This window comes from Pantherophis guttatus, chromosome 18 (assembly GCF_059756535.1).
Source record: "Pantherophis guttatus breed Tessera chromosome 18, ASM5975653v1, whole genome shotgun sequence".
Lineage (NCBI taxonomy): Eukaryota > Metazoa > Chordata > Lepidosauria > Squamata > Colubridae > Pantherophis > Pantherophis guttatus.
The window spans coordinates 14,610,731-14,638,095 of record NC_142080.1 but is presented as its reverse complement, the minus strand read 5'-3'; the positions used below and the strand labels follow the sequence as shown (position 1 = coordinate 14,638,095).

Sequence of the window (27,365 nt, the reverse complement as noted above, 5' to 3'; positions counted from 1 at the left end):
TGGCATTGGTTATGAGCCCATCGACATGGTGAGGCCTGGGAGGCGCGTGAGCTGGGGGGGAGGACAGGCACTCACACGGCTTGGTGCTCACGTTCTCCACACACCCCGTGGGAGGGGAGGGACTTGATGACGGTGCACAAAGGGATTCTGTCTCTGCCGGACTCCCAGCTGTGAGTGCGCAGGCTGCCCGAGCCTCCTGCACCCCCAAAATAATAAGATCCCCCCGATAATAAGGCCAAGCCTCTATTTTGGAGTTCAAAAGAAAATAAGACCCTGTCTTATTTTCGGGGAAACATGGTAGTACTTTTGTTTGGGATGGCAAACTCTTAAATTTTAACACTGGAGGCAATAATAAATCAATAGGTTAAACATTACTCCAGATTTTATAACAAATTGATGTCAAGCTTCGAATAATAGAGAATATCTGTAGCTGAGGGTTGAACTGTGGGGTCTTTGAGGCTCTCTGGTGGTTTCTCTGCAGACGTTTCAGGACCCAACTAGGTAACATCATCAATGCCAGAAGGAAGTAGAGTCTGCAGAGGAGGAGGAGGAGGTAGACGAGGAGGACAACTCTAGTGTCCTTGGTACTTTTTGAGTTTAGTTGTTTTATGGCAGACATTTTATTATCCAACTAGGTAACATAATCAGTGCTACTTGAAGCTTAACCATTGAAATTTGTCAACATGGATGCCAACATTCAAACAGTGGAGGCTGGTGATGTTACCCAGTTGGGTAATGAAATGTCTGCAAGGAAGCAGCCAAGCTCACAGAGCACCAAGGACCCCCAAACTTGAAACAGATTGACAAATACCTAAATACAATATGGGTGTCCCCACCCCAGGTGTCTCAGCCATGAATCCCAGGTGGGCTTCATTTCCCTCCTGTCCCTTTGATCCATCTCTTTGCTGTGGTCCGTCAGCGGCCTGTGCAGATTGTAGCTGATTCTGACAACAAGGAGGCTGGTGTGGTGCTGCACCAGCAGCCTGTGCAGCTGGCGCTCAAGTAGGACAGTGAGGAGACTGGAGAAGAGGTGGTGCCAGAGGCAGGGATTCAGCCAGGGCCTTCAGAACCTCCAGAAGCTCCTTTAAGTGAAGAGGACGAAGAGGAGGAGCCTCTTCTCAATGCACCGGTGCGCAGAGCTGCCAAAAGGCAGGAGTGGCTCCTCAGGAGGAGGCCTTCTTGAGAGTAAGGCGTGGGGCTAATTGGGCACTCCCTTAGCCTATTTAAGGAGGAACGCCACTTGCAGCAAGCTGTAGGGAACAACTTTAGTTCAATCTCCTTTGTGTCTGGATTCTCTGCAAAATTGTTCCTGGGCTTTCTGCCAACTCTAGTAAGACTGTGATTACCTTATCTTAGAATTCTGGTAGGCTGTTAAAACAGTTATTAACAGCCTTTGGTTGATAAAGACTAAGTTATTTGAGTAAAATAAGCTTTGTATAGAGTTTGTGTGTGCTGCGTTCTTTGAGGTCCGTAGTTGGGGCAGAACACTCTTCTTCCACCAGTGGAAATTTTCTTGGCATTTATTTATTTTTATTTTTATGTATATGTCAAGCATGTATAAGGTAACAGATATAAGTATAAACATGATTATGAATACAGGAAATTGATATGAATAAATGGGGACAGTAGGACAGGGATGGTAGGCACGCTGGTGCACTTATGCACGCCCCTTACAGATCTCTTAGGAATGGGGTGAGGTCAACAGTAGACAATCTAAGGTTAAAGTTTTGGGGGGTTTGGGGAAGAAACCAGAGTCAGGTAGAGAATTCCAGGCACTGACCACTCTGTTGTTGAAGTCGTATTTTCTGCAATTGAGTTTGGAGCGGTTTACCTTAAGTTTGTATCTATTGTGTGCTCATGTATTGTTGTGGTTGAAGCTGAAGTAGTCATTGATAGGTAGGATGTTGTAGCAGATAATTTAGTGTACTACGCTTAGATCAGACCAAAGGTGGCATAGTTCTAAATTGTCTAAGACCAAAATTTGAAGTCTGGTGGCATAAGGTATTCTGTTGCAAGCAGAGGAGTGGAGGACTCTTCTCCTGAAATATCTTTGGACTTGCTCAATTGTATTAATGCCCAATATGTAGTGTGGGTTCCAGACAGATGAGCTGTATTCAAGAATTGGTCTAGCAAAGGTTTTGTATGCTCTAGTTAGTAGAACAATATTATCAACATTACAATATTACCACAACTTCCTAGTCAGATTTTGTCTGTTCCTTATCAAGGGATGCGGTGGCTCAGTGGCTAAGATGCTGAGCTTGTCGATTGAAAGGTTGGCAGTTCAGCGGTTTGAATCCCTAGTGCTGCATAATGGGGTGAGCTCCTGTTACTTATTCCAGCTTCTGCCAACCTAGCAGTTTGAAAGCAGGTAAAAATGCAAGTAGAAAAACAGGGACCACCTTTGGTGGGAAGGGAACAGCGTTCCGTGCGCCTTTAGCATTGAGTCATGCCGGCCACATGACCACGGAGACGTCTTCGGACAGCGCTGGCTCTTCAGCTTTGAAACAGAGATGAGCACCGCCCCCTAGAGTCAGGAACGACTAGCACGTATGTGCGAGGGGAACCTTTACCTTTAATCAAGGGAACCACTGCAATTCGGGAGTTGTTTTTTACCCCCTGGTGGGGTTTCCACAGTAGGCTGACCAAGCTGAATTTTTAGCCCCTGAAAGACAGGCGTCACAATGGTGGGAATACAGGACAAGACATATCATGAGATGCTCCTCAGGTTTTGATGTTCCCGTAAGAACTTTTGGCTTCTCCAGAGAAAGAAGAGATGGGGCAATAAGCTGACTTTGTTTAAAAAGAACACCGCTTAGGGGGGGCCAAAAGCCCTACAATATATACAAAATGTATGAAGGCTATTGCTTAACACAATGTAAGCCGCCCTGAGTCTCCGGAGAAGGGCGGCATATAAATCAAACCAATAAATAAATAAATAAAATAGATGGTATCTCTCTTGCAAGTTTCTGGAAGCCAGAGGTTAGATAGGGCAAACCTGTTTCTCTCTCCATCCCCTTTTTGCAATGTTGAAATATTGCAGTTCATTTTATAATGGTTGCAAAACTACATTCTCCATTTTGCTTTTTTCCTATTTCAAGATTATTTATTCCATTTTGTAGCCACTCTCTTGCTGAGTCTGACTCATCCAGACCATGACAACCTTTAGAGACCCAGTTGGGGTTTCCACGGTGATTTCCATTCAAACCTTATAGGCCTAGATAACTGGGTATCACCTACAGACTGATGATACATCACCCAGAAGGACTCCTACGAGTGAAGGACTCCTACGAGTGGTTTCACACAAATGCCCAACATCAAAGGGGAGTGGAACAAGGCCTCAGACGCCCAGAATGGCAACTCACTTCACTTCCCACTTAAAGAGCAGAAACTTCATAATATGGTGCATGCAACTTGGAACATACAATATAGGACCGTGATGGTGAACCTATCCTACAGCAACCAGCTGTGGCAACCTAGGCGTGCCACAGCTGGCCCACAGAGCCCTCTCTACAGTCAACTGAGCCATCGCCCAACTCATGTTCACCCTGCCTCCCGCCAGCCAGCTGATTTTTGGGAGGTGCAGGGGCTGGGACGCATGCAAGAGATGCGTGCACATCAGTGGTGGGTTGCCCCCGGTTCGCACAGGTTCTATAGAACCAGTAGTAAAACTGGTGGGAGGCTCCGCCCACTGACGCTGACGTCATGAAAATGCTACTGCGCACGCGCAGCCCCATTGCAAACCGGTAGTAAAGATAAGTATAACCCACCCCTGGTGCACATGCATGGGGGTCGCGTGCACATTCGCAGGGGGGCAGGGGGAGTGCAGGTGGAAACAGTGCACACATTCCGGAAGTGGAGAGGGTGAAAAACGGGCCTCTCGGGAAGTCCAGAAACGGGCCTGTTTCCAGCCTCCAGAGGGCCTCCGGAGCTCAGGGGAGGCGGTTTTCGTCTTCCCAGAGGCTCGAGGAAAGCCTCCGGAGCCCAGGGAGGGTGAAAATGTCCCCCACTCTGCCGTGGTGCAGGTTGCTAAAATTTTTGAATCCCACCCCTCACAGGGGTCGTGGGGGGGTTGCGTACACATGCAGGTTAGCCATCACTGGTATAGAATAATAGGGTCGGAAGGGACCTTGAAGGTCTTCTAGTCCAACCCCATGCTCAAGGCCATTCTGGACAAATGACTGTCCAATCTCTTCTTGAAAACCAGTAATGGAGCATCCACAACTTCTGAAGGCAAGCCGGTCCATTGATAAATTTGCATCAATCAGGAAATTTCTCGCTTAATTTTAAATTGGATCTCTCATAATGTTCCATCCATGGCTTCTTGTTCTCCCTTCAGGTGCTTTGGAGAATAGGTTGACCCCCTCTTCTCTGTGATAGCCCCTCAAATATTGGAAGATTGTCTTATGTCACTCCTAGTCCTTCTCTTTGTCATGGTAGATATTCCTGGTTCCCTCAATTGTTTACAGATTTTACAGATTAACAGAGTTGGACGGGACCTTGTAGGTCATCTAGTCCAACTGCCCACCCAAGCAGGAGACCCTACACCATTTCTGACAGATGGCAGTCCAGTCTCTTCTTGAAAGCCTCCAGGGATGAAGCTCCCACAACTTCTGAAGGCAACTTCTGTTCCATGGGTTGATTGTTCTCTCTGTCAGAAAATTCCTCCTTATTTCCAGGTTGAATCTCCCCTTGGTCAGTTTCCATTCATTCTTCCTTGTCTGGCCTTCGGGTGCTTTGGAAAATAGCTTGACCCCCCTTTCTCCTTTCTGGGGCAGCCCCTCAAATATGGGGACATTGCTCATTGTGTGGTTTAACCTCCAGCCTCCTAATCATCTTTGTTGCTCTTCTCGGCATTCTTTCCAGGGTCTCAACCTCTTTTTTGTATCATGGTGACCAGAATAATTGGATCTAGTATTCCAAGTGTGGTCTTTTCCACTTCCAATTCTTGGAAATTATCCAGATAGAGAGTCTGGCTAAAACTGCCGAGAACCTAAGCAAGACTAAAATGGCTCCTTTGGTGCCGGTTTTGGCACCAGGGAAGTTGGAAATAAGATGCCAGTCTTGGAAGCCAGGAGGTGCCTCCCCCTGTGGGGGGGGGGGCATTCCAGGGCTTCTTACTGGGGTGGCCAGCCCCCCATCCCACCACCCTTAACATTGCATAACATGGGGGAGAAGGCAGTGACCCAGAATCGGAAGCAAAAATCATGCTTGAGTTGGAAGTTGCTTTGGTGTATCGGAGGCCTTTTCCTGGTTGCTGACGGCTGCTTCTGCGTTGGACGTGTTGTTCTGAGGAAGAGGTTTAACGCCCTGCAAGAAACAGCAAAATCCTTTTCATCGGTCCACATTCACATCTGTAGCTCTAAAGCAGGGATTTCTCAACCTTGGCAACTTTAAGACTTGAGGACCAACTCCCAGAATTCCCCAGCGTGCTGGCTGGGGAATTCTGGGAATTGAACTCCACTAGTCTTAAAGTGGGCCACGCTTGGAGAGCCCTGGTCTAAAACCTCAAGCAATTGTTGTTGGTCTTTTGGAGCAAAAGAGTCGACTTATAGCAGTGGGATTTTAAAGTCAAAAGCCAAAACGCCTGGATTTTATCCACTCTCATCTCCAAAGGCTGCCAAAATAGCCAAAGGAAGGCAGAATTTGCTGCTGCTAATATTCCTGCAGCTTCTGGCTCCTGGGGGAAGCAGCCATCCAGTCAAGGTGGGGAGTCGGGAGGCCCCTCCCCATCCCTCCTGCAACACCCCATTTCTGCTCTGAAGATGAGCTATCCTTACAGGTAGTCCTCAAAATACGACCGTAATGGAGGCTGCCCGTTTTGGTTGTATGTCAGGACGGTCATAAAATGGGTTGCTCGTGGGACCAACCTGGTTTTACAACTTTTGCAGTGGTCGTTAAGCAAAAACAGTGGTCGTTAACAAAAGCAATGATTAGCTAGGGGCACGGTCTGGCCAAGAACCAGTTTTGGCAAAACCTCCATAAAACGTGACCGTGGGGTGGTGCAAACAGCCATAAATGTGCCCTTTTGATTGAACAGCTGAACTTCGGTCACATGATTGCGGAGACGGCCTGACCACTGGAACTGGGTTGTAAGTAGCCCCAAGGTAGATCTGATGTAACTTTGATTGCTTGTTAAGCAACTTGTTGTAAGTCGAGGATTCTAGTTCTCAGGCAATGCAGAGGACCAGGCAAAAGTGGGAAAGAAAATGGGGCTCCCACCCCCCCATACGGCATAACTGGATTACCTCGGGAAGGAAGCTGACCTCTGCCATCTGTTCCACCGAAGGACCCACCTCGTTGTCGGAGTCTGAAATGAGAATTAAGCCGTTCATGCTCAGGATGGAGAATGGGTGCTCCACGTAAAGAGACCTGTTAGAACTACAACACCCAGCGTCCCCCACCGTTGCATGTGCTGACTGAGGCTGCTGGGAGTTGAAAGTCAGCAAGGTTGGGTCCCCCTGCTCTGATGTACAGTTCTGATACAGGAGATGACCAGGCTGAGCCCGAGGGAGGGAGGGAGGAGTCAAAGGAGTCATCAGTCTCGAGTCCCTTCGTGCTCACAAGAGATCTAAGTTAGGTCCGCCTTGAGTTCTGCTGACTCTTATCTGCCGCCAATTTGCTTTGAACTGTTAGTTGGCCAGATTCTTGTTGAGAGCTTGAGCTTGTATATATTCATTTGAGCTGCCTGGACTTCCTGATTTATGGTGCCTGACGCGTTCTTTGCTGCTACATGAAAGTACAAACAAACTCCTGCCCAGAGCAGTTTCCCATCTAGGCCCCCAAGAAATGTGAACGTGGCCCAGCCGTGGCTCTTGATGAGGGCCGTGGCTACGAAGATGACGTACCTGAAGACTCGTTGATGGACTCCATGCTGCTGTGGATTTCTGTTGGACGGGAAAGAAAAGAGATATGAATTCTTTGGAGGATCTGCTGCAGGCATTATTCGGGGTACCCTACCCCTTGCCCATCATCTTGCCTGTGGCCAGGACTGGTGGTTAATTCATTGGCTACTCCTGCCTGCCTTGGATTGGGATACGAGGGCTGTGAAACTTCAACCAAAGTTCTGCCTGGAGATCTGAAGTCATGAAGAATTTATCTGCCTGTAAGAAAACTTTGACCAAACCACTTTCTCTTCAGTGGTAGTCCAAGGAGTCCTCACTTAATGACCTGAACTGAGTCTAGCCACTTTGTCATTAAGTGAAATGGTTGGCAAGTGAAACCACAATTGTGCTTACAATCTGACTTCAGCTTTTCTTTGCTTTACAGCCTGCAAAAGTTATCAGTGTGACAACTGGTTGCAAAATTATCATTCATCATGGTTATAACTGTGGTGGTCATTGTACAGGGCAGTCACTAGACTTTCCCTAATAACCGCCGCCCCTCCCCCTCCCCTCGCCTGAGTCCTCAGCAGCCCCTCAAATACTGGAATATCATGGCACCCCTAGTCCTTCTTTTCACTAGACTAGACACACCCAGTTCCTACAACAACTTCCTATGTTTTAATAATGAATAATAAACCATTTTGCAAATAAGCCTTCCTGCTAAAAAAACAAACAGTCATGTCTTACCTCTCCCTCTTTTTCGTCTATACATTAAGAAGAGGACCAGCAAGATCACAAGAACGATCAAAAGTGGGACGATATATTTAGCATAAAAAGATGCCGAGAGGTATTTGCTGGTGATAGGCGGATCTGTAGGAACCCAAAATAAAAGCAAAGTCAATTAGACCCTTCCCCTATTTTTTTTCCTAGCAAAATTGCTGAGTGGTTTAAACATTTTTATGAAGTATAATTTATGACAACTCCCCCCCACCCCCCATGCTCAAAATGACCCACCAGGCTAGCAAACCCAACTCAAATGGTGGCCACCAGGTTGGGGAAAGCTGGAGTAAGGATTTAACTCTCATCAGCCCCACTCAGTGCGCCCAATGGGAGGAGTTGCCACCCCAAAATACATAACTCTGGTATCATGCTGTATTCAGGGGTTCTCTGCCTGGTTGCTGGGTGGGCGTGGGCGTGGCCATGGTGGGTGTGGCCTAGTCAGGCTCCTGCACCACGGCAGGGGGAAGGCGTTTTTGCCCTCCCCAGGCTCCGGAGGCTTTCCTTGAGCCTCCAGGAGGGCGAAAACGACCTCCCCAGGCTCTGAAGGCCCTCTGGAGGCTGAACTTTCCAAACTTCCGGTAGGCATGTTTTTTGCTCTCCCTGAGCCTCTGCGCATGCCCTGCACTTATCTGCATTCAAAACGGGCTGTGTGGGGACTCCTGGGAGGGGCAAGGTGGGGTGGCCAGGGCCAGCCAGGGGTGGGATTTACGGGTTCTCCAAACTGTACAGAATCTAGAGGGTCTTCCGAACCCCTGCGAACCCCCAGCAGCCCACCTCTGGGTGTATTTCATCATAGAATAATATGTTGGACAGACTTTGGAGATCATCTAGTCTAGCCCAGATACCTGCCTAGAGTACAGATTTGTTCCTACAGTAGGCAAGAATGCTCTTCCAACACCCCGGGCAGGTGTCTTCACAACTTCCTCAAAAGCCATTAACCAGAGGAACAACCTGCCACTGGAAGTGGTGAGGTTTTTCACCAGAGGCTGAATGATCACAGAGTCCTTGTCAATCCTGCATTGGGCAGAAGTTGGACTGATGGAGAAGAATATTTGCAGCTCAGGGTTAAAATGAAGGGTCCGTGGTGCTCTCTGAACTTGGCTGTTTTCTTGCAGAAGTTTTGTTGCCCAAACTAGGTAAGACCGTCAGTGTATGTTGGACTAGAGCAGGGGTGTCAAACTCCAGGCCCGGGGCCCGGATCTGGGCCCATGGGCCTGCCCTGGAAACTGCAAAGGACCGGCCCAGGGTGCCTCTGCCAGTGAAAACAGAGTTCGGGAAGGCCGCAGGTGACCCTCTTGAGCTCTGTTTTCGCTGGCAGAGGGTTGCAGGAGGCTGTCGCAGGCGAAAACAGAGCTCGGGAGTCCGTTTTTGCTGGCAGAGCACTTGGGCCTGCACAGCTGCCCCCGACATGAGTGATGTGGAGCTGTCCACGTCCGCCGTGGCCATGGGCACCCCGGCCTCCAAGGTCAAACACAACCCTGATGCGGCCCTCAATGAAATCGAGTTTGACACCCCTGGACTAGAAACTTCTAAATTCCCTCCAATTCTATGATCGGATTGACAAGCAATTGTACCACCAACATTAACCCAAACTCCACATCTGGTCTTCTTAACTGTAGCATTAATCTTTGCTAAATGTTTTGTGTTGTCTACAAGTTCAACTTCTGTGTGCTCAAACTCTTGACTCCAACACCTGCGGTTATATGTTTTCAAGATGTCTTCCTGGGTGAGTCACACCAAATGAATTTTCTTCCTTTCCTCTTTCCTGTGCCATGGGCCCCCAGGATTGCAAACATCTCTTGCCATAAACCATCGTCACGTTAGAAAAGGAAGATGGCGATGCCTTAAATGCCAGTCTTGGTGCCTGGCAGGTGCTCTGTATCTTCTGCTTTTGTTAACAAATATTTTAATGAAACAGGAATAGAAAAACAGATGGTGCTCTCTGAGCTTGGTTGTTTTCTTGCAGACATCTTGTTACCAAATGAGGTAACGTCATCAGTTGTGGGGCTTGCTCCCTATTTATATACAATAGTTTGCCTTGCCAGGGTTGGTGGGGTGTGGTTTTCTCAGTAGTTTCTTGATTAGGTTATTGTTTTCTATTTGATTGATTGTCTGGGGTTAATCCCTGCTTAACTGGATGTTGGTTACTGGAGAGGATGTGTTCTGGTTTGATGGTTCCTTCTTAGCTTTTTTATTGTCTCTTTGCACTGGTGTGTAAATGTGGTTTTTCTCTATGTGTCTGTTGATGGTTGATTTATTTGAATATCATTGAGGGCTGTATCAGGGTTGTGTATGACCTCAGGGGCTGGGGTGGGTGTGGCCAGCTTGACATCACTCATGTTGGGGGCACCTGTGGTGGCCTGAGTGCTCTGCCAGCAAAAATGGGCTCTTAAGCTCCATTTTCAGCTGTGACGGTGTCCTGCAGCCCTCTGCCAGTGAAAATGGAGCTCAGGTGTGCCACTGGGCCCCATTTTTGGTCACAATGGCCTCCTGCAGCCCTTTGCCAGCAAAAATGCTCTGTTTTTGCTGGTAGAGGCACCGTGGGCTGGTCCTTCACTGTTTCCATGGTGGCCCTGTGGGCCAGCTCTAAGCACCTCTTGGTGCTTGAGGTTGACACTCCTGTTCTAGGAATTCCCTAGTGCAGTAATGACGAACCTTTTTGGCCTCGAGTGCTGAAAAGGTTGTGCGGAAACGTTGCGTGCACGCACGTTCATTGGGGCCGCACTCCGGAAAAGCCAAACTTCCAGATTCTAGCGCATATGCGCGCCCGACAATCAACTGGCTGGTGCACATGCGCGCACCAGTTTTCAGCAGTGCCACGCACGTGGACAGCTGATTGTCGCATGCGCATCCACACCAGAAACCTGGAAGACAAACAGGCAAGACTGTGCATGCCAGGCGACATTTTTTTCATGTGCCACTTTGGGCATGCGTGCTATTGGTTTGCCATCACGCCCCTCGTGGTTTTGATCTAAGATGTGCACAATTTCCCAGTTGAGACTATGGTTGAGTCTCTTCATGTGTTGTGAGATTAAAGAGTTTTCCTTGTGTCTTTTGACTGCTAATAGGCGTTCACTGATGTGCCCTGCTGTCTGTCCTGCATAGTGGCTGTTACAGTCCTTTCACTGTCGGTTGTGGATTTTTGCTTTTATTTCTTGGGGTCCTTTGATTTACTTAAGATGCTTTGGGGGGCTTTAGTTGGTTTCTGTTGGCAGATACATCTGCAGAGTTCTTTGAAGACGAACAAGGAGCATCAAAGAGCATTTACCCCCGAGTCACCTTGGGTAGTAAGATGAGCGATGTATGCATGTAATAAATATTTATAAATATCATAATCATAATTATAAATACTGATATAATAAACCTCCATCTTCTGTCGAGCCCCAGCCGGGTCTCGCCATTCTAAATGGATGTTTTTGACTGGCACGGCTACTGCAGCAGCCATGATGTGAGTCTGCCCAGGCTTTGCCCTCACAATTTCAAAGGTGAAACGTTGTCGTACCCCTGGGTGAAACCTTCTGGTCCCTTAACATCCCCTTATTTTGTACCAGAATCTGCGCTCACCCTGGCAATGCTGCTTCAATGAAACCACGCTGGAACGTTCATCCGCTTGGCTGCGAACAATGCAGACGTAATCCGGGGTGCCCTGCTGAGGCTTCTGGGTGATGTTCAGCGTCTGGGCTGTGGAGAGAACCACGCTGCCGTTGACCTGGAGCCAGGTGAAATTCAGGTTGCCGGCTTCCTCTTCTGGCACTGCACATCTCAGGAGGGCCCGGCAGGTCCCGTTCTCGGCACGGACGATGATGGTTGGGGCCGTCAGCCTCCCTTGGGGGAGCCCAGGAGAGGGGACAGTTAGTACACAGGTGTCTGCAGAGTGCTTAAATCTGGCCCGTGGGACCAGCTTGGAAATAGCAAAGGATCGGCCCATGGTGCCTCTGCCGGACAAAAGGGGGTGTGCGGGGGCCACATATCCCCCCCGTGTCCCATTTTCAGCCTGGACAGAGAAAAGGGTCTGGGACTTGTATTCCCTCCCTCCCCTCCTTTTGAGGCTTACTGGCTTTGTAGTCAGTGCTGGTTTGCATGGTCAGGGGTGGAGCGGTTGTGTTAAACACCCACGTTGATCTCCAAGTGGTGCTTGTCTCATTTTCCAGCACTGTCTTGTTCCAGGTGAGCCCGTCTTGAAATTCCTGCAGAGCCCTCTTGGTTCCCTCTTTGGAATCATGTTCCACCCCTTGGAAGGCTGGAATAATAAAAATAAATAAATCTCTATATATAAAAACGAAAACCACTCATGCATTAATCACGAAATCTCCAGAACCGTAAAGCCTACAAACTTGAAATTTGCCACATATGTTCCTCTTCGCTTCTAAGTTCTCACTAAGAAATGATTTTTCAAAATGACCATCAGAGCATTATTTATTTATTTATTTATTTTTATTTTATTTATTCAATTTATATACCGCCCCTCTCCGAAGACCCAGGGCGGCTCACAATAAACTCAAAAAATCACTATAAAAACACTTAAAAATTTAAAACATTAAAAACATTAAAACCCATTCACACCATTCATGGCCGGATCTCGTCAGATTGCAAGAGCGAGATCAACAGCCCCAGGCCTGCTGGAAAAGCCAGGTCTTCACCGCTTTTCGGAAGGCCAATAGGGTGGGGATGGTCCGGACCTCAGGAGGTAACTGGTTCCAGAGAGCTGGGGCAACCACAGAGAAGGCCCTCCCCCGTGGGCCTGCCAGTTGGCATTGTTTAGCTGACAGGGCCCAGAGGAGACCAACTCTGTGGCATCTTACCAGTCGCTGGGAGCTATGCGGCAGAAGGCGGTCTCGAAGATAACCTGGCCCTGAGCCATGTAGGGCTTTAAAGGTAATAACCAACACATTGAATTGTGACCGGAGACCAATAGGGAGCCAGTGCAGCTCGCGGAGAATTCATGTAATGTGGGTGTACCTAGGTGCACCCACGACAGCTCGCGCGGCTGCGTTCTGGACCAACTATAGTCTCCGAACACTTTTCAAGGGTAGCCCCATGTAGAGCGCGTTGCAATAATCTAGTATTGCATTAGTATTTTCTATATTATTATTAACATGCTCTGATGCTAAGGAGTTCTACTCCCCCTCCCTACTTCAAAAGAAATCTGTTCCAAATGCAAAACACAAACAGAGGAGAGGAGTTTCACTTTCAGTTTTACTTTCACAGCAGCAAGCAGCTTTACTACAGAACAGTTGAGCTAAGCCATGCCCAGCCTCCTTCTTGCTCACACAGCAAATACTGTTTGAGTTTCCAAACACCCCTCAACTCTCTCACACACTGACAGGAACGCTAGCCAGATGAATACTGATGAATGCTGCGGGCTGGGACATTCTACTCCCCCTCCCCCTCTGTTCCAACTGGCAGTTGCATGATATTAAAACACTCTGATGCCACGGAGTTACACATTCTACATTAAATTTCAGGCTGCAAGCGTCAATTTATCAAGCCTGAGCACATAGTTTTGTAGCAAAGCACAGGCGTCCAGCTAGTATTTCAATGTATATCGAAGATCTTCAAGAAATAGAATATCTCCCCTCTAATTTTTAATAATTTCATTTTCCATTATTTTTCAGAGGTCCTGATTGTTGTTCCAAAGTTGTAAATACAATTCTACTGAAATCTCACATATCCAGATGAAGAAAGCATATTAACACATGCTGCTATCTAGCTAACATTTAATAAATCAGCCCAAACTGATTGTACAGCCAGCCTTGGCTGATAAACCGTGTCATCTGTTCCTAACCATGATTTGCCACATGCCGCAAATGTTGCATATTTTTAACAAAGGCTGCTCCCCCACCCCCCAGATGCTCTCCATCTCAAGGTAGGGTATTTTTCTCCCAAGCACCACAATTAATAATAAATAAAATAGAATATTGAAAAAAGATGTTGAGACTCTAGAAAGAGTGCAGAGAAGAGCAAGAAAGATGATGAGGGGACTGGAGGTTAAAACATATGAAGAACGGTTGCAGGAATTGGGTCTGTGAATGAAAAGAAGGACCAGGGGAGACAGGATAGCCGTCTTCCAATATCTCAGAGGCTGCCACAAAGAAGAGGGAAGCAAGCTATTCTCCAAAGCATCTGAGGGCAGGACAAGAAGCAACGGGTGGAAACTAATCAAGGAGAGAAGCAACCTAGAACTAAGGAGAAATTTCCTGACAGTAAGAACAATTAATCAGTGGAACAATTTTTCTCCAGAAGTTGTAAATGCTCCAACACTGGAAGCTTTTAAGAAGATGTTGGGTAACCATTTGTCTGAAGTGGTGTAGGGTTTCCTGCCTAGGCAGGGGGTTGGTCTAGATCAGGGGTGGGCAATTGTGGTTCTTTTACAATCTGTGGCCTTCAACTCCCAGAATTCCTGACACAGCTTGGCTGTCTCAGGAATTCTGGGAGTTGAAGTCCACAGGTTGTAAAAGAGCCACAATTGCCCACCCTCGGTCTAGATAGCTCTCCTTCCAACTCTGTTATTCTAAATTAAATTAAATTAAATTAAATTAAATTAAATTAAATTAAATTAAATTAAATTAAATTAAATTAAATTAAATTATTAAATTAAATTAAATTAAATTAAATTAAATTAAATTAAATTAAATTAAATTAAATTAAATTAAATTATTAAATTAAATTAAATTAAATTAAATTAAATTAAATTAAATTAAATTAAATTAAATTAAGGACCATGGAGGTGCCAGGCAAAATACCCATAGAAATACTGATGCCCCCAATCCTGTTTACCTCCTGGTGTGACCCCTTTTCTGCAACCAGACCTGGCTGAGGCCTGGGGATGGAGGCCTCCGAACTGATGGTGCAATTCCCACACCCAGAGGGAGTGTGACACACAAAGTGGCCCACTTCAGGGTTGTGAAAAAATTGCCACCCTACCCTTCTGAAGATGGCAGTGCCTGTGTAGTTTGAATGCCCAGCGCTCATCCCCTCTTCCAAATGGTTTGGAACTCAGTTGCAAACAGTTACAGCCTCTGATTATTATAGCTGATCACAGATAGTCCTTGATTTACGACTGTAATTGAGCCTGGAATTATAGTCGTTCATTGAGTCACCACTCTTGATTGCACCAGATTTTACAACCTTTTTTGCGGTGGTCGTTAAGCAGATGCTGCAGTCATTAAGTGGATCATTGTAGCCAATGAGTGTTTTTTGTTGGAAATCGGAAGGAAACACCAGTTGCCAGCAAAAAAACCCATCATAAATTACAGTCCTGTTATTGCAGAATTCTGTCATAAACGGTCATAAATGCAGGCCGCTTGTTAAACACCCAAAATGTGATCACATGGCCATTGGGGTATATATGTGTCCGTCATAAGTTCAAAACAGGGGCTCCATTATGGCCGTAAGCCGAGGACTACCTGTTAATTAGTTTTCTCACACATTGCAAAGGACTGAAGCAGGAGCTTTTGCTGGTCTTTCAACCCCTCCAATGCCTGAAAGAAGAATTCTGCAGAATCCTCAGAAAGGATAAGCAGCCAGACAACTCACTAATCTCAGACCCATTTTCTGACCATTCAGTCTCTAAACCAACCAAACAAGCTGGATTTGCACACCTGGCTTAGCCCCCCCCCCCCAAAGGGCAGAAACCACCTTCATTCTAACCAACTTAGCATGTGATGGAAGTTCAGCTGCTGGCTCTTTAACATAAATGAAGCCATAAATGAATTCAACACTTAATTTTTTTTTTATCTGGGACTTTCTTTGATTTTTTTTTTTAAAGCTCTTTTGTGAGCTGATTCAAATGGGGAAATTTGGAGGGAAGGAAAAGTGTTGGCATAGTTAGTTCAGTTTTTAATTGTTTCTTTTTCGAATGTCTCATGAGAAGTTCTTTAGACACCCTAAAAAGTGTGGTTTACTCCACCTATGCAGTTTTTGGAAATGAGTCCTTGTACTGACACAATCTGGTTTTCTTTTGGTTTTGCTTCTGCTGCTCTTGGTTGGGGACAGGAATCCCCCTCCCCGGACCCCTTCCTCCCTTCAAGTTCCTCTTGGACATGGGGAGGGAAGCCGAGAGGATTCCCAAGCTCTCCTCCTGCCAACCTCGCCCAACGTGTTTGTCCTGTTCCTTCGAGAGTTTAGGAAACAGAAACGTGGCTCTTCTCTGCCCAGAAATCTTTCCGACTCCAGAACTCACCTGCAAGACGAAAGAGGGCCACGATCCAAAGCAGCCACATGCTCTCTCTGTTTTTTCTTGACCAGGAACTCTGGTGGGACAGAAGGAACCAAGAGAGTTCCTCTTTAAGGCTGGCTTCGCTTCCTCTTCACAGGAGGAAGTCAAGAAGATCTGAAGAAATCACAGGGTGATTAAGACAAAGTTGTACAATGCATGTCTCTTCTTGTACTTTTGTGTTGAAGAGAATGGCTCAGGCGCCCGGCTGCATCCAGGCTGAGCTTCCATTGCTGAACCTGGGAAGTCCTCTTTCAGCTGTTCCAAGTGCTTCCTCAGTCCACCCAATTGATCATCTTTCCAAGGAGGCCACTCAGGTTCTCCCCATCTTCTAAACCAGGGCTCTCCAACCTTGGCCACTTTATGAGTTTGGACTTCAACTCCCAGAATTCCTCAGCCAGCCATGCTGAGTTGAAGTTGAATTCTGGGAGTTGAAGTCCACAAGTCATACAGTTGTTAAGGTTGGAGACTCCTGTTCTAAACCTTCTCATGTTCTAAGCTTTGGAAGAAAGAGATGGAAGGGGTGGCGTAATCTTTCCCACTGCTGAAAATCCCTCCCCTGCTGGCAGTTTCCTTTGTGGAGAAGAATGTGGAGGTCCCAAGACCAGGAGGTCCTCCTCCCCTACCCTGCACCCTCAAGGGAAGGAGGAACAAGAAAGAGGAAAGAGAACACAGGTGCAAAAACAGAGGAAGGGAAAGCTGTGCAGATGGGCGTGTGGCTCTTTGTCTTTGGGTGGAGGTAGCTAGATAAGAAGAGCTGCTGACCCACTTGGTAAATTTTGTCAGCTACTCAGCTTACCCCCCCCCAAAGGCTTCAAACTGCAGATTTCGACAGCAAGAGCCAAAAATGGACTCCCTGCAGCTCAGGGTCAATTTTTGAAACAAGGTTTCTCAAGTTTTACAAGTTTAAGATGGGTAGACTTCAACTCCCAGAATTCTCAGCCAGCATGCTTGACCCTAACCCCAACCCTTCTCAATCCCACCACAATCCTACCCCCAGGCCCCATCCCACAGCCACCCTCCCATCAGGGGTGAAATCCAGCAGGTTCTGACAGGTTCTGGAGAACTGGTAGCGGAAATTTTGAGTAGTTCAGAGAACCGGCAAATACCACCTCTGGCTGGCCGCAGGAGTGGGGAGGGACTGGAGATTTTGCAGTATCCTTTCAAAAGTAACCAAGCCACACTCACCAAGCCACGCCCACAAAACCAGTAGTAAAAAAATTTGAATTTCACCACTGCCTCCCATCCAATCTATTTACCAAGCCCAGCCTACAACTGTCCTCCCCTCACCCCAAATTTTCATAGACCCGTAGAATTGGGAGGGACTTCGGAGGTCTTCTAGCCCAGATCCCTGAGTAGGGTAGGGTGCAGACTCTTCTGGATAAGTGGCTGTCCAATTCTTTTCTTGAAAATTTTCAGGGATGGACCACAACTTCAGGGAATTCTGGGAGTTGAAGTCCACACCTCCTAAAGTTCCTAAAATTGACAAAGACTGTCCTAGAGGAGTAGCTGAGAATAGAAGTCCCCAAAGATCTTTGATTTCTTAAGAAATGTCAGAGGTTGTTCAGGTGTTTCTGAACATTTAAAATGGATTTTTGGTGGACTACACTGGACGAAAAACAGTGTCCTGATCAGGGGTGGGATTGAAAAATTTCAGCAACCGGTTCACTGCCCAGTTGCTGGGTGGGCGTGGCCATGACCTACTCAGCCTCCTGCACCACGGCAGGGGTGTGTGTGTTCGTCCTCCCCAGGCTCTGGAGGCTTTCCCTGAGCCTCTAGGAGGGTGAAAACAGCCTCCCCCGGGCTCTGGAGGCCCTCTGGAGACTGGAAATGACCCCGTTTCTGGACTTCCAGTACTTCTGGTAGGCCCATTTTTCACCCTCCCCAGACTCTGGAGACTTCCCTGGAGCCCCTGGGAGGGCAAAAATGGCCTCCCCCAGGCACCAGAGGCCCTCTGGAGGCCGGAAACAGGCCCATTTCTGGACTTCCGGTAGGCCCATTTTTCACCCTCCCTGAGCCTCTGCATGGGCCCTGCACTTACCTCGCATCCAAAATGGGCCGCATGGAGACTCCTGGGAGGGGAGGGGTGGGTGGGGTCAGCCAGTCCTTGTAAATACGGTTCAGCGAACCAGATTAAAATTAACATCTGGTTTTCCTGAACCAGTCTTAACCGGCTGAATCCCACCCCTGGTCCTCATGCTAGATGAGCCCAAAGATTGAGCATGTCAATTTCTCCTTTGTTCTCCCTAAAGCATGACGTTTGCAGGCCAAGTGTTAGTTTGGTCTACTGGGGCCCATTTTTTGTTCATGCAGGATCACAGGACGACGGATGACCTCTTCTGTCAACATTTCTCAATATTGGTCAATCCCATTTTCCTGTTTCTCAGAATATTGGGACTCAGAATATTTTTCCAGTTGTGCACATAAAATCCTAGGGCTGGAAGGGACCTTGGAGATCTTGTAGTCCAACCCCTGCTCAAACAGGAAACCCTATACCATTCAGACAAATGGTGGTCCAATCTCTTCTTGAAAACCTCCAGTGTTGGAGCACCCACAACTTCTGAAGGAAAGCCATTCCACTGATTAATTGTCTGCACTGCCAGGAAATTACTCCTTAGTTCCATCTCGGATCTCTCCTTGATAGGTTTCCACGTATTACTTCTTGTCCTGCCTTCAGGTGCTTTGGAGAATAGGTTGACCCCCTCTTCTTTGATATTGGACAATATATCGTGTCACCCAGGAGTGGTATTCACTTACCTTTGCTACCGGTTTGCAAATGTGAGCTCGTGCCACCTCCGCACATGCACAGACCCTTCCGCGGATGTGCAGAGCATCAAAAACAGGATGACGTCCGGGAGGGTGGGCGGAGCCTCCCACAACCTCTGTTACTGGTTTGTCCAAACTGGATAGAACTGGCTGTCACCCCTAATTCTTCTTTTATTAGACTAGACATACCTATTTCTCACAACCGTTCTTCATAGGTTTTAGCCTCCAGCCCCCTAATCATCTTTGTTGTTCTTCTCTGCACCCTTTCTACAGTCTCCACATCTTTTTTCTATTGGGGTAACCAGTATTGGACACAATATTTCACATGTGGTCTGACCAGCGCGGTATAAAGCGATACTAGCACTTCTTGTGATCTTGATTCTATCCCTCTGTTAATGCAACCAGGACTGCACTGGCTAGTTTGGCAGCTGGATCACACGGCTGGCTCATATTTAAGTCAACTAGGGCATATAGACATAGGACATTTATTCCTCTAACTTGACGCTAAAACCCTCAAACACTTCATACCATATATAAATATTGGGGTGCCCATTTACCTTTAAAAAAACACATTTTTACACAAAATATCTACCGAGACAAGCTTCCCTCCTATAAATCTTCTGTACATTATTTCACAGAATTATACATTTTATAGATATACGTCCTCGACTTACGACAGTAATGGAGCTTGCCCATCATAGTTGTAATTTGTGACAATTCTAAAACAGCCCATCCGTGTAACTGACCTGCTCTTGTGACCTTTTTCATGGTGGTCATTAAGTGAATCAACAGTTTTGCTCTGAGACAAAAACCAGACGTAAATGCTGGGATTTTGCAAAAATGTCATAAAACCCAGACCTGCAGTCACATGACTTTGGAACTGCGTCATAAGTATCCCTGGGTAGAACCTTCAAAATTAGAATAACCTCATGTTCATAACTTGGAGTAACCTATCCTAAAGGCTGGTCATAAGTCGAGGACTATCTGTACGCAGATTTTCCCATTTAATGCCTTTTTTTTTTTAATGCTGGTGAAACAATAGTGCAAAGTTCAAAGGGCTTCACAGTGGAATGGATGCACACATTTGTGCATCATTTAAAATTACGAAACAAAGAAGAAAGAAATTATTCTCTGCCCCCCCTCCTCCTTGAGGGGTCTAGGACAACTCGCCACAACCAAGTCACCGTGGGACAATCCAACACTCTATATTAATCATTCCATTCAGTTACTTTTATTATTGGTGACCAAGTTTTCGTTGAAATTCTTGTCACTCTCGTTTTTCTGGATTGACTCTTCTTCTTTGTCGTTTAACGGCCCCTTTTTCTGGATTGGCTTTTTTATTATTATTGGCCGTGCTTCCGTCAAAATGAATTTAACTTTGTATTTGTTGAATTGTCCTGTGGCTAGTCGGCCGTGGCGAGTTGTCGCATCCCACTCCCCAAGTCAGAAGGACGAGCTGCTGGGTCTTTGCAAGTCCAGGAGTGAAAGTTGGTGGCGATCCTGGAATGACCCATGTCTTGTCTTCTCCACTTCTCTCTCTCTCGTGCGTGGAGTCCTCTGCAGGTGCTCCAGGCTGCCTTTGGAAGACGGGGCTCAGGCACCCCCCAACTCTGGGGGGGGGGCATCTCTTGCTAGCTTTGCAGAGGGTGTGTGTCTTAAACAAAGGCTCACAGGCCAGAGGATTTGACGGGCAGGGGGTTTTGCACTGTTTCATAGATGGTCTTGATGTTTGGGTCTTCACTCTGCCAAGGAGAAGACAAGGAAGCGGTTATTTGGAGAGCTGAGACCTACCTGGAAAAAGAGGGATTATGGGGAGGGGGGGGAAAGCTGTTTGGTTTTCCTCCTGCAATGAAGATGAGAATGGACAGGAATCCAGAATAACAGAGTGGGAAGGGGCCATGGAGGTCTTCTAGGCTAACCCCTAAGCTCAAGGCAGGAGGCCCTATATCAGAAGCACCAGACGTGCTAAGGGCCCCATTTCTTGGCTTTGTTATTAACTGGCCAAGTATCTCAGCTGTTACGCATATTTGTTTTGCATAAATATTTTTATTTAGCTTTTTTAAAAAATTGTTTTAAAATGTTTTTACAGTTTTAATTGTATATTATACTACTGGCTATAGTAGGATGTATGAATGTAGTACAGTTGTAATATTGTTTTCCATTCAGAAGCCCAGTAACTAGATTCATTGAGGTGAAATGTATACTGGACTATGGAGGTGTCAAAAGCAGAACCAAGAAAGCCACGTGCCTCCTGAGACTTGGTGATCTCCGAATAAATTGTTTTCTCTGCCTGGGTTTGGTGGTGGTGGCGCCGTCCCTTCTGTATCTTCTCATCATCTGTTTGTAAATGATTCTGCAAAAGAGAAGTTGTTAGCCCAATGTTTCTCAACCATATCAACTTTAAGATGTGTGGACTTCAACTCCCAGAATTCCCTAGTCAGGTATGCTGGCTGGGGAATTGTGGGAGTTGAAGTCCACACATCTTAAAGTTTCCAGGTATGAAAAACAATGCATTAGTTTGGAGAAACTGAATCTTTGCCCTCCCCAAAAACATATTTAGAAAATCTTTAGCCCCTACAGGTAGTCCTCAAGTTATGACCATAATGGAGCCTACCCGTTGCTGTTCTAAGTCATGACCATTGTTCAGCGAGATCCTGGAGATCGACTTTGGGAAGGAGAGCAGGCTGATTTGTCCCTTGGTTTCCCTATACCATATGGCGGCCATGTGGCGCCATCTTGCATCCATTCAATTGCATTGATTCTTTGAAACTGTTTCCAAAATGGTGCCCACTTTGGAAGAGCCGCCCTGAGTCTCCGGAGAAAGGCGGCATATAAATTGAACTAATAATTATAATTATTATAATAATAAGAGTGCCATGTGGCCTCTGTGTAGGAAGGCAGTGTGGCACAGTGGCTACTTCCTGAAGGAGATCTATGGAAAAGGTAAGTGGACTGAGTTGTGATGGCGGGGTGTGTGTGTGTGAGGGGAGGGACACAGCAGGGTGGGATGAGGGCTTGATAAGCAGGGTGTCAACCCTGAAGCTGATCTGGCTGTGGCCATTTTGGGGCTTCAGTACTGCCCCAACTGGAGCTGTGGGAAAGGGAGAGGGCAGTAGAGAGAGCTGGGGTGCTGTAGCCAAAATAAAATACTTTCTCTTGGAAACCAAGAACATTCTCACCAGGTGTCCAGAAGGAGGGGGCTGGAGTCATCTAGCAACAAGAACGTTTACTTTTAATTAGGTGAAAACCGTGGGAACATTTAGAGTCAGTTTTCACCAGGTTGTGCCAATATGACATGTCCAATAAATCTATTTCTTTGAGGAATCCACCTGCCTCGGAGTTTTGATTGCTATGGGTGGGTTACTTGGAACCCTGACACGGGGAGGCCACTGTAGTATCCCTGCAGTTGGTTGTAAAGGACTACATTTTGTTCATGTGACCCCAGTGATGCTGCAGCAGTTGTAACTTTGGGTAAGGGTCTTAAGTCTCTTTGTTCAGTGCTGTCATAATTTCAAACGGTTGTAGAATGAATGGTCACAAATTTGTATGAATTTCTAGACACCATAAACCAGTGATGAAGAACCTTTTCAGCACTGAGTGGCCAAACTGGAATGTGCGTGCATGTGCACACGCCGGAGCACCGGAAACCCAAAGACCAGCTATCCAGTGTGCACATGCCTGTCTTTGTTTTTCAGACATTTTTAGGCTGTTTTTCAGGCCAAAAATGGCCCGAAAAACAGCCTGAAAACGGCCCCAAAAATGGCTTGGGTTTTGGCCATTTTCAGGTTGTTTTCCAATGCTCCGGCACCCACGAAGACCAGGTGGCTGGCACGCATGAAACCAGAAGAGCAACTGGTGACGGCGTGCCCGCCCACAGACAGGGCTCTGTGTGCCACCTCTGGCATGTGTGCCATCACGGCCATAAACCTTTTAAGTTTTCCAGTTTCCCAGAGTGGCTTTGCAGAACGGTTAGCAAATGTACTGTTCCCTCTGAAGAAGAAATATACGGTCATATTCACAGCTTCATCCTTTTTGAAAAATATAAAATTTGCATTGTACATTTTTAGCACACTGGCAGGAAATTGGACTCTTAGAATTTGCACAATCCTTTTCGAAACCAGAAGCAATTAGGGGAAGCCCGAATGGCCATAAACACCAAATCCAAACGTCTAAGATGGCCATCTGTCAGAAATGGGGTAGGGTCTCCTGCTTGGGAGGGGGTGGGTGGGTTGTACTGGATGACCTACAAGGTCCCTTCCAACTCTGTTAATCTGTTAATACTGTTATCACTTTTTAAAAAACAGAGGACAAATAGCAGGGATCGTTTGTGCTCTCTTTTCTCCAAGTACCATCCTATTTAAATTTGTAGTTGCAAACTTGGCAGCTTTAAGACCTATAGACTTCAAGTCATAGCTGGCTGGGGAATTCTGGGTTAACACCCAGAATTTAAATCCACAAGTCTTAAAGTTGCCAGGCTTAGAGACCCCTGTTTAGGTTGAATCACAATTTATTCCCTGCGGTCTCGAGAAGTGAGTGTCTGTGTTTTACCAACACGGCCTCCTCCAACTTGGTGCCCCTCTGGATGCTTTGAACTACCAGTCCCATATGGCTGGGATTCCGAGACCAGTGTTCAAAAAGGCTGCTGTAAATGGAAAGGAGTGAAGATCCACCTCTCCCCCGTTAAGCCCACCCGTCCCACCACCATGGGAAGTCAGGGCGTGTTACGGGTCTCATCAATTACAGATGTACACCTGGTAGGAATATCACAAACGGCCTTCTCGGTGTTGCCCCTTGCCTATGGAACATCATTCTCCTATAGCAGTGATGACTAACCTTTTTGCCATCGCGTGCCAAAAGCGAGGTGAGTGTGGGGGGGATGTCGCGCATGAGTGCGCCCACACCCATAATTTTATGTGCCCCACCTCCTGTGCATGTGCGCATGACACACACACCCTCGCTCCCCCAGCTTTTGGCACAGTGGGCCTGGTAGGCCGTTTTTGCTCTCCCCAGGCTCCAGAGCCTCTCTAGGAGCCAGGGAAGGCAAAAAACGGCCTTCTCCACCCCCCCCCCAGAAGCCAGAAACAGCCCACTTCTGGTGGAACTGAAAGTCAGCAAATGGGCTGTTTCCGGCCTCTGGAGGACCTCCAGGGGGTGGGGAAGGCTGTTTTCGCCCTCCCCAAGCTCCTATAAATGCTCTGGAGTCTGGGGAGAGAGAAAAACGGGCCTTCCCCACCCCCACAGGCCCTCCGGAGGCAGGAAACAGCCTGTTTCCCTACTTCCAGTGGCCCCAGAAGGCCCAAAAATCAGCTGGTTGGCATGCACATGGTCACACATGGTCATGTGCCATAGGTTCACCATCACGGTCCTATAGCTACAGTTCCGTTGCTTTTCAGAAAGGCCCTAAAAATATGGTGTTATCGGTGGTCTCCGGGGGACCCTGAATGGAGATGGAGCTTTTACACTGTGTCTTTTAACATTGTAAGTAAGGTGACCAGACGTCCCGCTTTTGAACAATTTGTCCCGCGTCCCGCGGCATTTTAAATAAGTCCCGATTTTTGGAAAGAATGCACGGCGCAGTGGTGGGTTGCTCCCGGCTGCCTCCTGAGACCCAGCTGATGGCTAGAGGGAAAAAAACTGTTTAAACTCTTGCCGTGGGGCTTCAAAGGGCCACCCTACAGCTGATCAGTGTTAAAAGAAAACAAATGAGTAGACCGATGCCTTAAAGCTTCAGTATAGGTTAATTAGCACAAGTTGATTAGATCGGCTTCCCGACTCTCAGCTGATTTGCTCTCAGCTGTTTTGCTCAGGGCTCTGTAGTTGCTAGCTGCAGAGTGCTGGAGATTTTTTCCGCTAACTATGCTTTAAAAGCTAAACTGAAAGTAAAGCAGGGTCTTTGCTGCAACGTGGCAAAATAAGGCAGAGAGAGATTTCTTTTTCTTTTTCCTCACCAAAAAAGGTAGGTGCAAAACTGCAAACAATGGGAAATTTAGGGCAAAAGAGGAGAGTTCAAGATTTTAAAACACAAAAGAAAAAAAGCTCTATTTAATTAGGGAATTGTAATAATTGAGATACTATTAATTGTATATTGTGTTGAAAGCAGAAATGGTTAAGCTGTGGTTTGGAGGAATATATGGGGGAAATTATTTGGTTTATTATTATTGGTAAATATAATTAATGGATTTGTAAGAAATTGGATTGCATGGAAATAATTGGAATATTCATGTTCATATTGATTAATATACAAAAAAGATAGTTATATAACTAATTGATTTATATTAAAATGTTGAATTTGTATTAAACAACTGTATTACATAATTACATAATTAACTAATGTGAGGATGGATATAAAAATAGATGACAATGGGAAGGGGTATAATATAGAATAGAAGGGAAAAATTGAATTTTATTAAGATTAGAGATGAGGATGAAGGGTAATATTGGTTTTTTTAAAAAATAGATGAGGAATAAATATGGCAAAAAGGAAATATAGAAATTGTAAATTTAATTGAAATGACTAAACACTGTTTAAATTTGTGAACCAGCCAAATATTCTGTTCAAAGAAAATACATTGTATGTTTGTATGTGTGTTTCTAATTATTGCTATTTATTCATATTTGTTCTCTTTTATTCTTTAAAGTTTAACAATTCATTCTTTATCTTAATATCTTTATATTTGTTTGGGGTTGGCTTTCTTCCCTTTCATCTTTTTTATTGTACAGCAATCTTTCTCCTCAAACCTACCACCTCTCTCTTTTCTTTCCTTCTTACTTTCTCTTCCCCCCCTCTTCTTCTCCTCCCTACTTCTTCTTCCTTTCTCCTTCTCCTCCTCTCTTCCTCCCTCTCTTACCCTCACTCCTCCTCTAATTTCCCTTCATCCCTCTCTATTGCTGTATCCTTTTATGCATATGGACTACTCAGAGGGCTGAAAAAGTTATTTTTGACTGGTCCTCGCACTTTTGACCAGTCCTCGAACTTACAACTGTCCTAACATTTTACGTTTTTTGCCCTATCTTATCACCATGGTGAAGAGAAGCAGTTGTGAAATGAGTGACATGGTTGTTAAGAATGCTGCACAGGCATAAATGTGAGGATGGTCATAAGTGTGAGGACCAGTCAAAAGTGCGAGGACCTGTCAGAAATGATTTTTTTCTATACACATAGCCATGGCCACCCAGTCACATGACCAGCTAGCCATGCCCACAAAATGGTGGGTGTCCCGCTTTACCAATGTTAAAATCTGGTCACTTTAATTGTAAGCCACCCGGAGTCATCTATGTGTGAACTGGGCAGCCGTATAAATTTAATAGATACAATAATCATTAAATATTTCCCACCTGCTTGGGATGCTGCACAGCGGAATAAATGGTGTGAGGCATCTCCTGGTTGTTCTTTGCTGCTCTTCTAGCTGGCTGATTTGTCTTTCTCCTGGATTCCTAGGAGTTTTAAAAAAAGAGAGAGAAAGTTAAGTATTTATTGTCACCTGCCAAGTTTTCAGCAATTCTGAACTGCTTCTTCTGACTCTGGTTACAGTGTGTGTATGTGTATGTGTGTGTGTACCTGCATGGACAGGTAAAATATTTTATTTTAGTACATTACCTTACTTTTTACTTGACTTTTAACCTTTTTGTTTATTTGACTTTTGCTTTTCATTCGTTATTTATTTTACCATATCTTACCTTGCTTTACTTTCATTTTTGCTTTCACTTTTTACATTGCTCTTTAATTTACCTTACTTTTCTTCTAGCTTTATTTTACCTTACCTTACTTTACTTTATTTTCCTTTCTTTCACTTTCACTCTAGTTTTTACTATACCCTTTACTTTACCTTTCCTTGATTTTTACTTTCACTTTCTAGTCTTTACTATACTCACCTCTGTTTACTTTTTACTTTACCTTACTTTTATTTTTACTTTCACTTTCTACTCTACTTTTTTACTACACTCTTTACCTTAACTTTATTTTTACTTTTACTTTTACTTTCTACTCTACTTTTTACTATTCTTTACCTTACCCTTTATTTTTTATTTTCACTTTTATTTTCTCCTCTACTTTTTATTATACTCCTTACTTTACCTTACTTTACTTTTTATCTTTATTTTTTTACTTTTACTTTCACTTTGTATTCTTTACTATACTCACCTTACCTAATTTTACTTTTTACTTTACATGACCTTTGTTTGTTACATTCACTTTCACCTCTAACGACTCTATTTTTTACTTTATTTTTTACTTGGCTTTACTCTTTGTTCTTTCCTTTATTTTTCAAAGTCACACAGCCTCTCTAACCCTTTGGGTGGCTACAGAGTGAGCCCCACAGTCCTCTTTATGGCAAAGGGCCACCAATGATTTCGGGAGCGGTAATATATTTCAATGCTGGACCGACAAGCAGCTTTACTTCAAAGTTCATTGATTGTGAGTTTTCCTTTCGGAAAATTTAAAATGAAGAAACTATGAGTAATTTTAGTGAGATTTATTTTTAATTGTATATTTGCCGTAAGATCAAAAGCTAACACATTTTTTTTCTCTTAAAGAAGCAAAAGTGTCATTTCCTACCAGGTTATCTGAAAGTTATCAGTTATTTCTTTCCTTTTAAGAAAAAATTACCGTAGGATATGCGTCACAAAATTGAACACGGCTCAAACTTAAAAAAAAAAAAAAAATACAACTTTAAAACCACAGCGCCTCAAAAAACACTGACAGCATCCCAACGCATAGCAAGTGGGTGCCCATCACCCCAAATCTGATTCCTCCACCCCCTTTCTGGCCTTGAGCTCTTTAAGGA

At 45.6% G+C, this 27,365-nt stretch overlaps 2 protein-coding genes across 4 annotated transcripts in view; both read right to left on the bottom strand.

Annotated features, from left to right (window-relative positions):
• Positions 1-1,504: 1,504 nt before the first annotated feature.
• Positions 1,505-16,201, bottom strand: LOC117670853 (uncharacterized). The gene is made up of 7 exons (XM_034426341.3): positions 15,784-16,201; positions 11,656-11,841; positions 11,166-11,426; positions 7,569-7,691; positions 6,846-6,884; positions 6,246-6,307; positions 1,505-5,307 (listed from the first exon to the last, which is right to left on the bottom strand). The coding sequence occupies exons 1-7, from the start codon at positions 15,821-15,823 to the stop codon at positions 5,203-5,205; spliced, it is 816 nt and encodes a 271-aa protein (XP_034282232.1). The 5' UTR covers positions 15,824-16,201; the 3' UTR covers positions 1,505-5,202.
• Positions 16,202-19,573: 3,372 nt separating this feature from the next.
• LOC117670854 (SLAM family member 5-like) overlaps positions 19,574-27,365 on the bottom strand; it is a 37,109-nt gene continuing 29,317 nt past the window's right edge. For all 3 annotated transcript variants that reach the window (XM_034426342.3, XM_087881126.1, XM_087881127.1), the window contains 3 exons: positions 25,918-26,016; positions 20,831-20,935; positions 19,574-20,324 (listed from right to left, as the gene is read on the bottom strand). In XM_034426342.3, the coding sequence (XP_034282233.2) occupies positions 20,250-20,324; positions 20,831-20,935; positions 25,918-26,016 (279 nt within the window). In that variant the 3' untranslated portion in view covers positions 19,574-20,249. The remainder of the gene's footprint in view (positions 20,325-20,830; positions 20,936-25,917; positions 26,017-27,365) is intronic.

Bases quoted from the DNA above. Each gene is read 5' to 3' on its own strand.
- LOC117670853 (XM_034426341.3), bottom strand. From the start codon at position 15,823: ATGTGGCTGCTTTGGATCGTGGCCCTCTTTCGTCTTGCAG. The intron at 11,842-15,783 runs GTGAGTTCTGGA...TTATTATTCCAG, and splicing joins GGCCCTCTTTCGTCTTGCAG to CCTTCCAAGGGGTGGAACAT. The intron at 6,885-7,568 runs GTAAGACATGAC...CCCGTCCAACAG, and splicing joins TAGACGAAAAAGAGGGAGAG to AAATCCACAGCAGCATGGAG.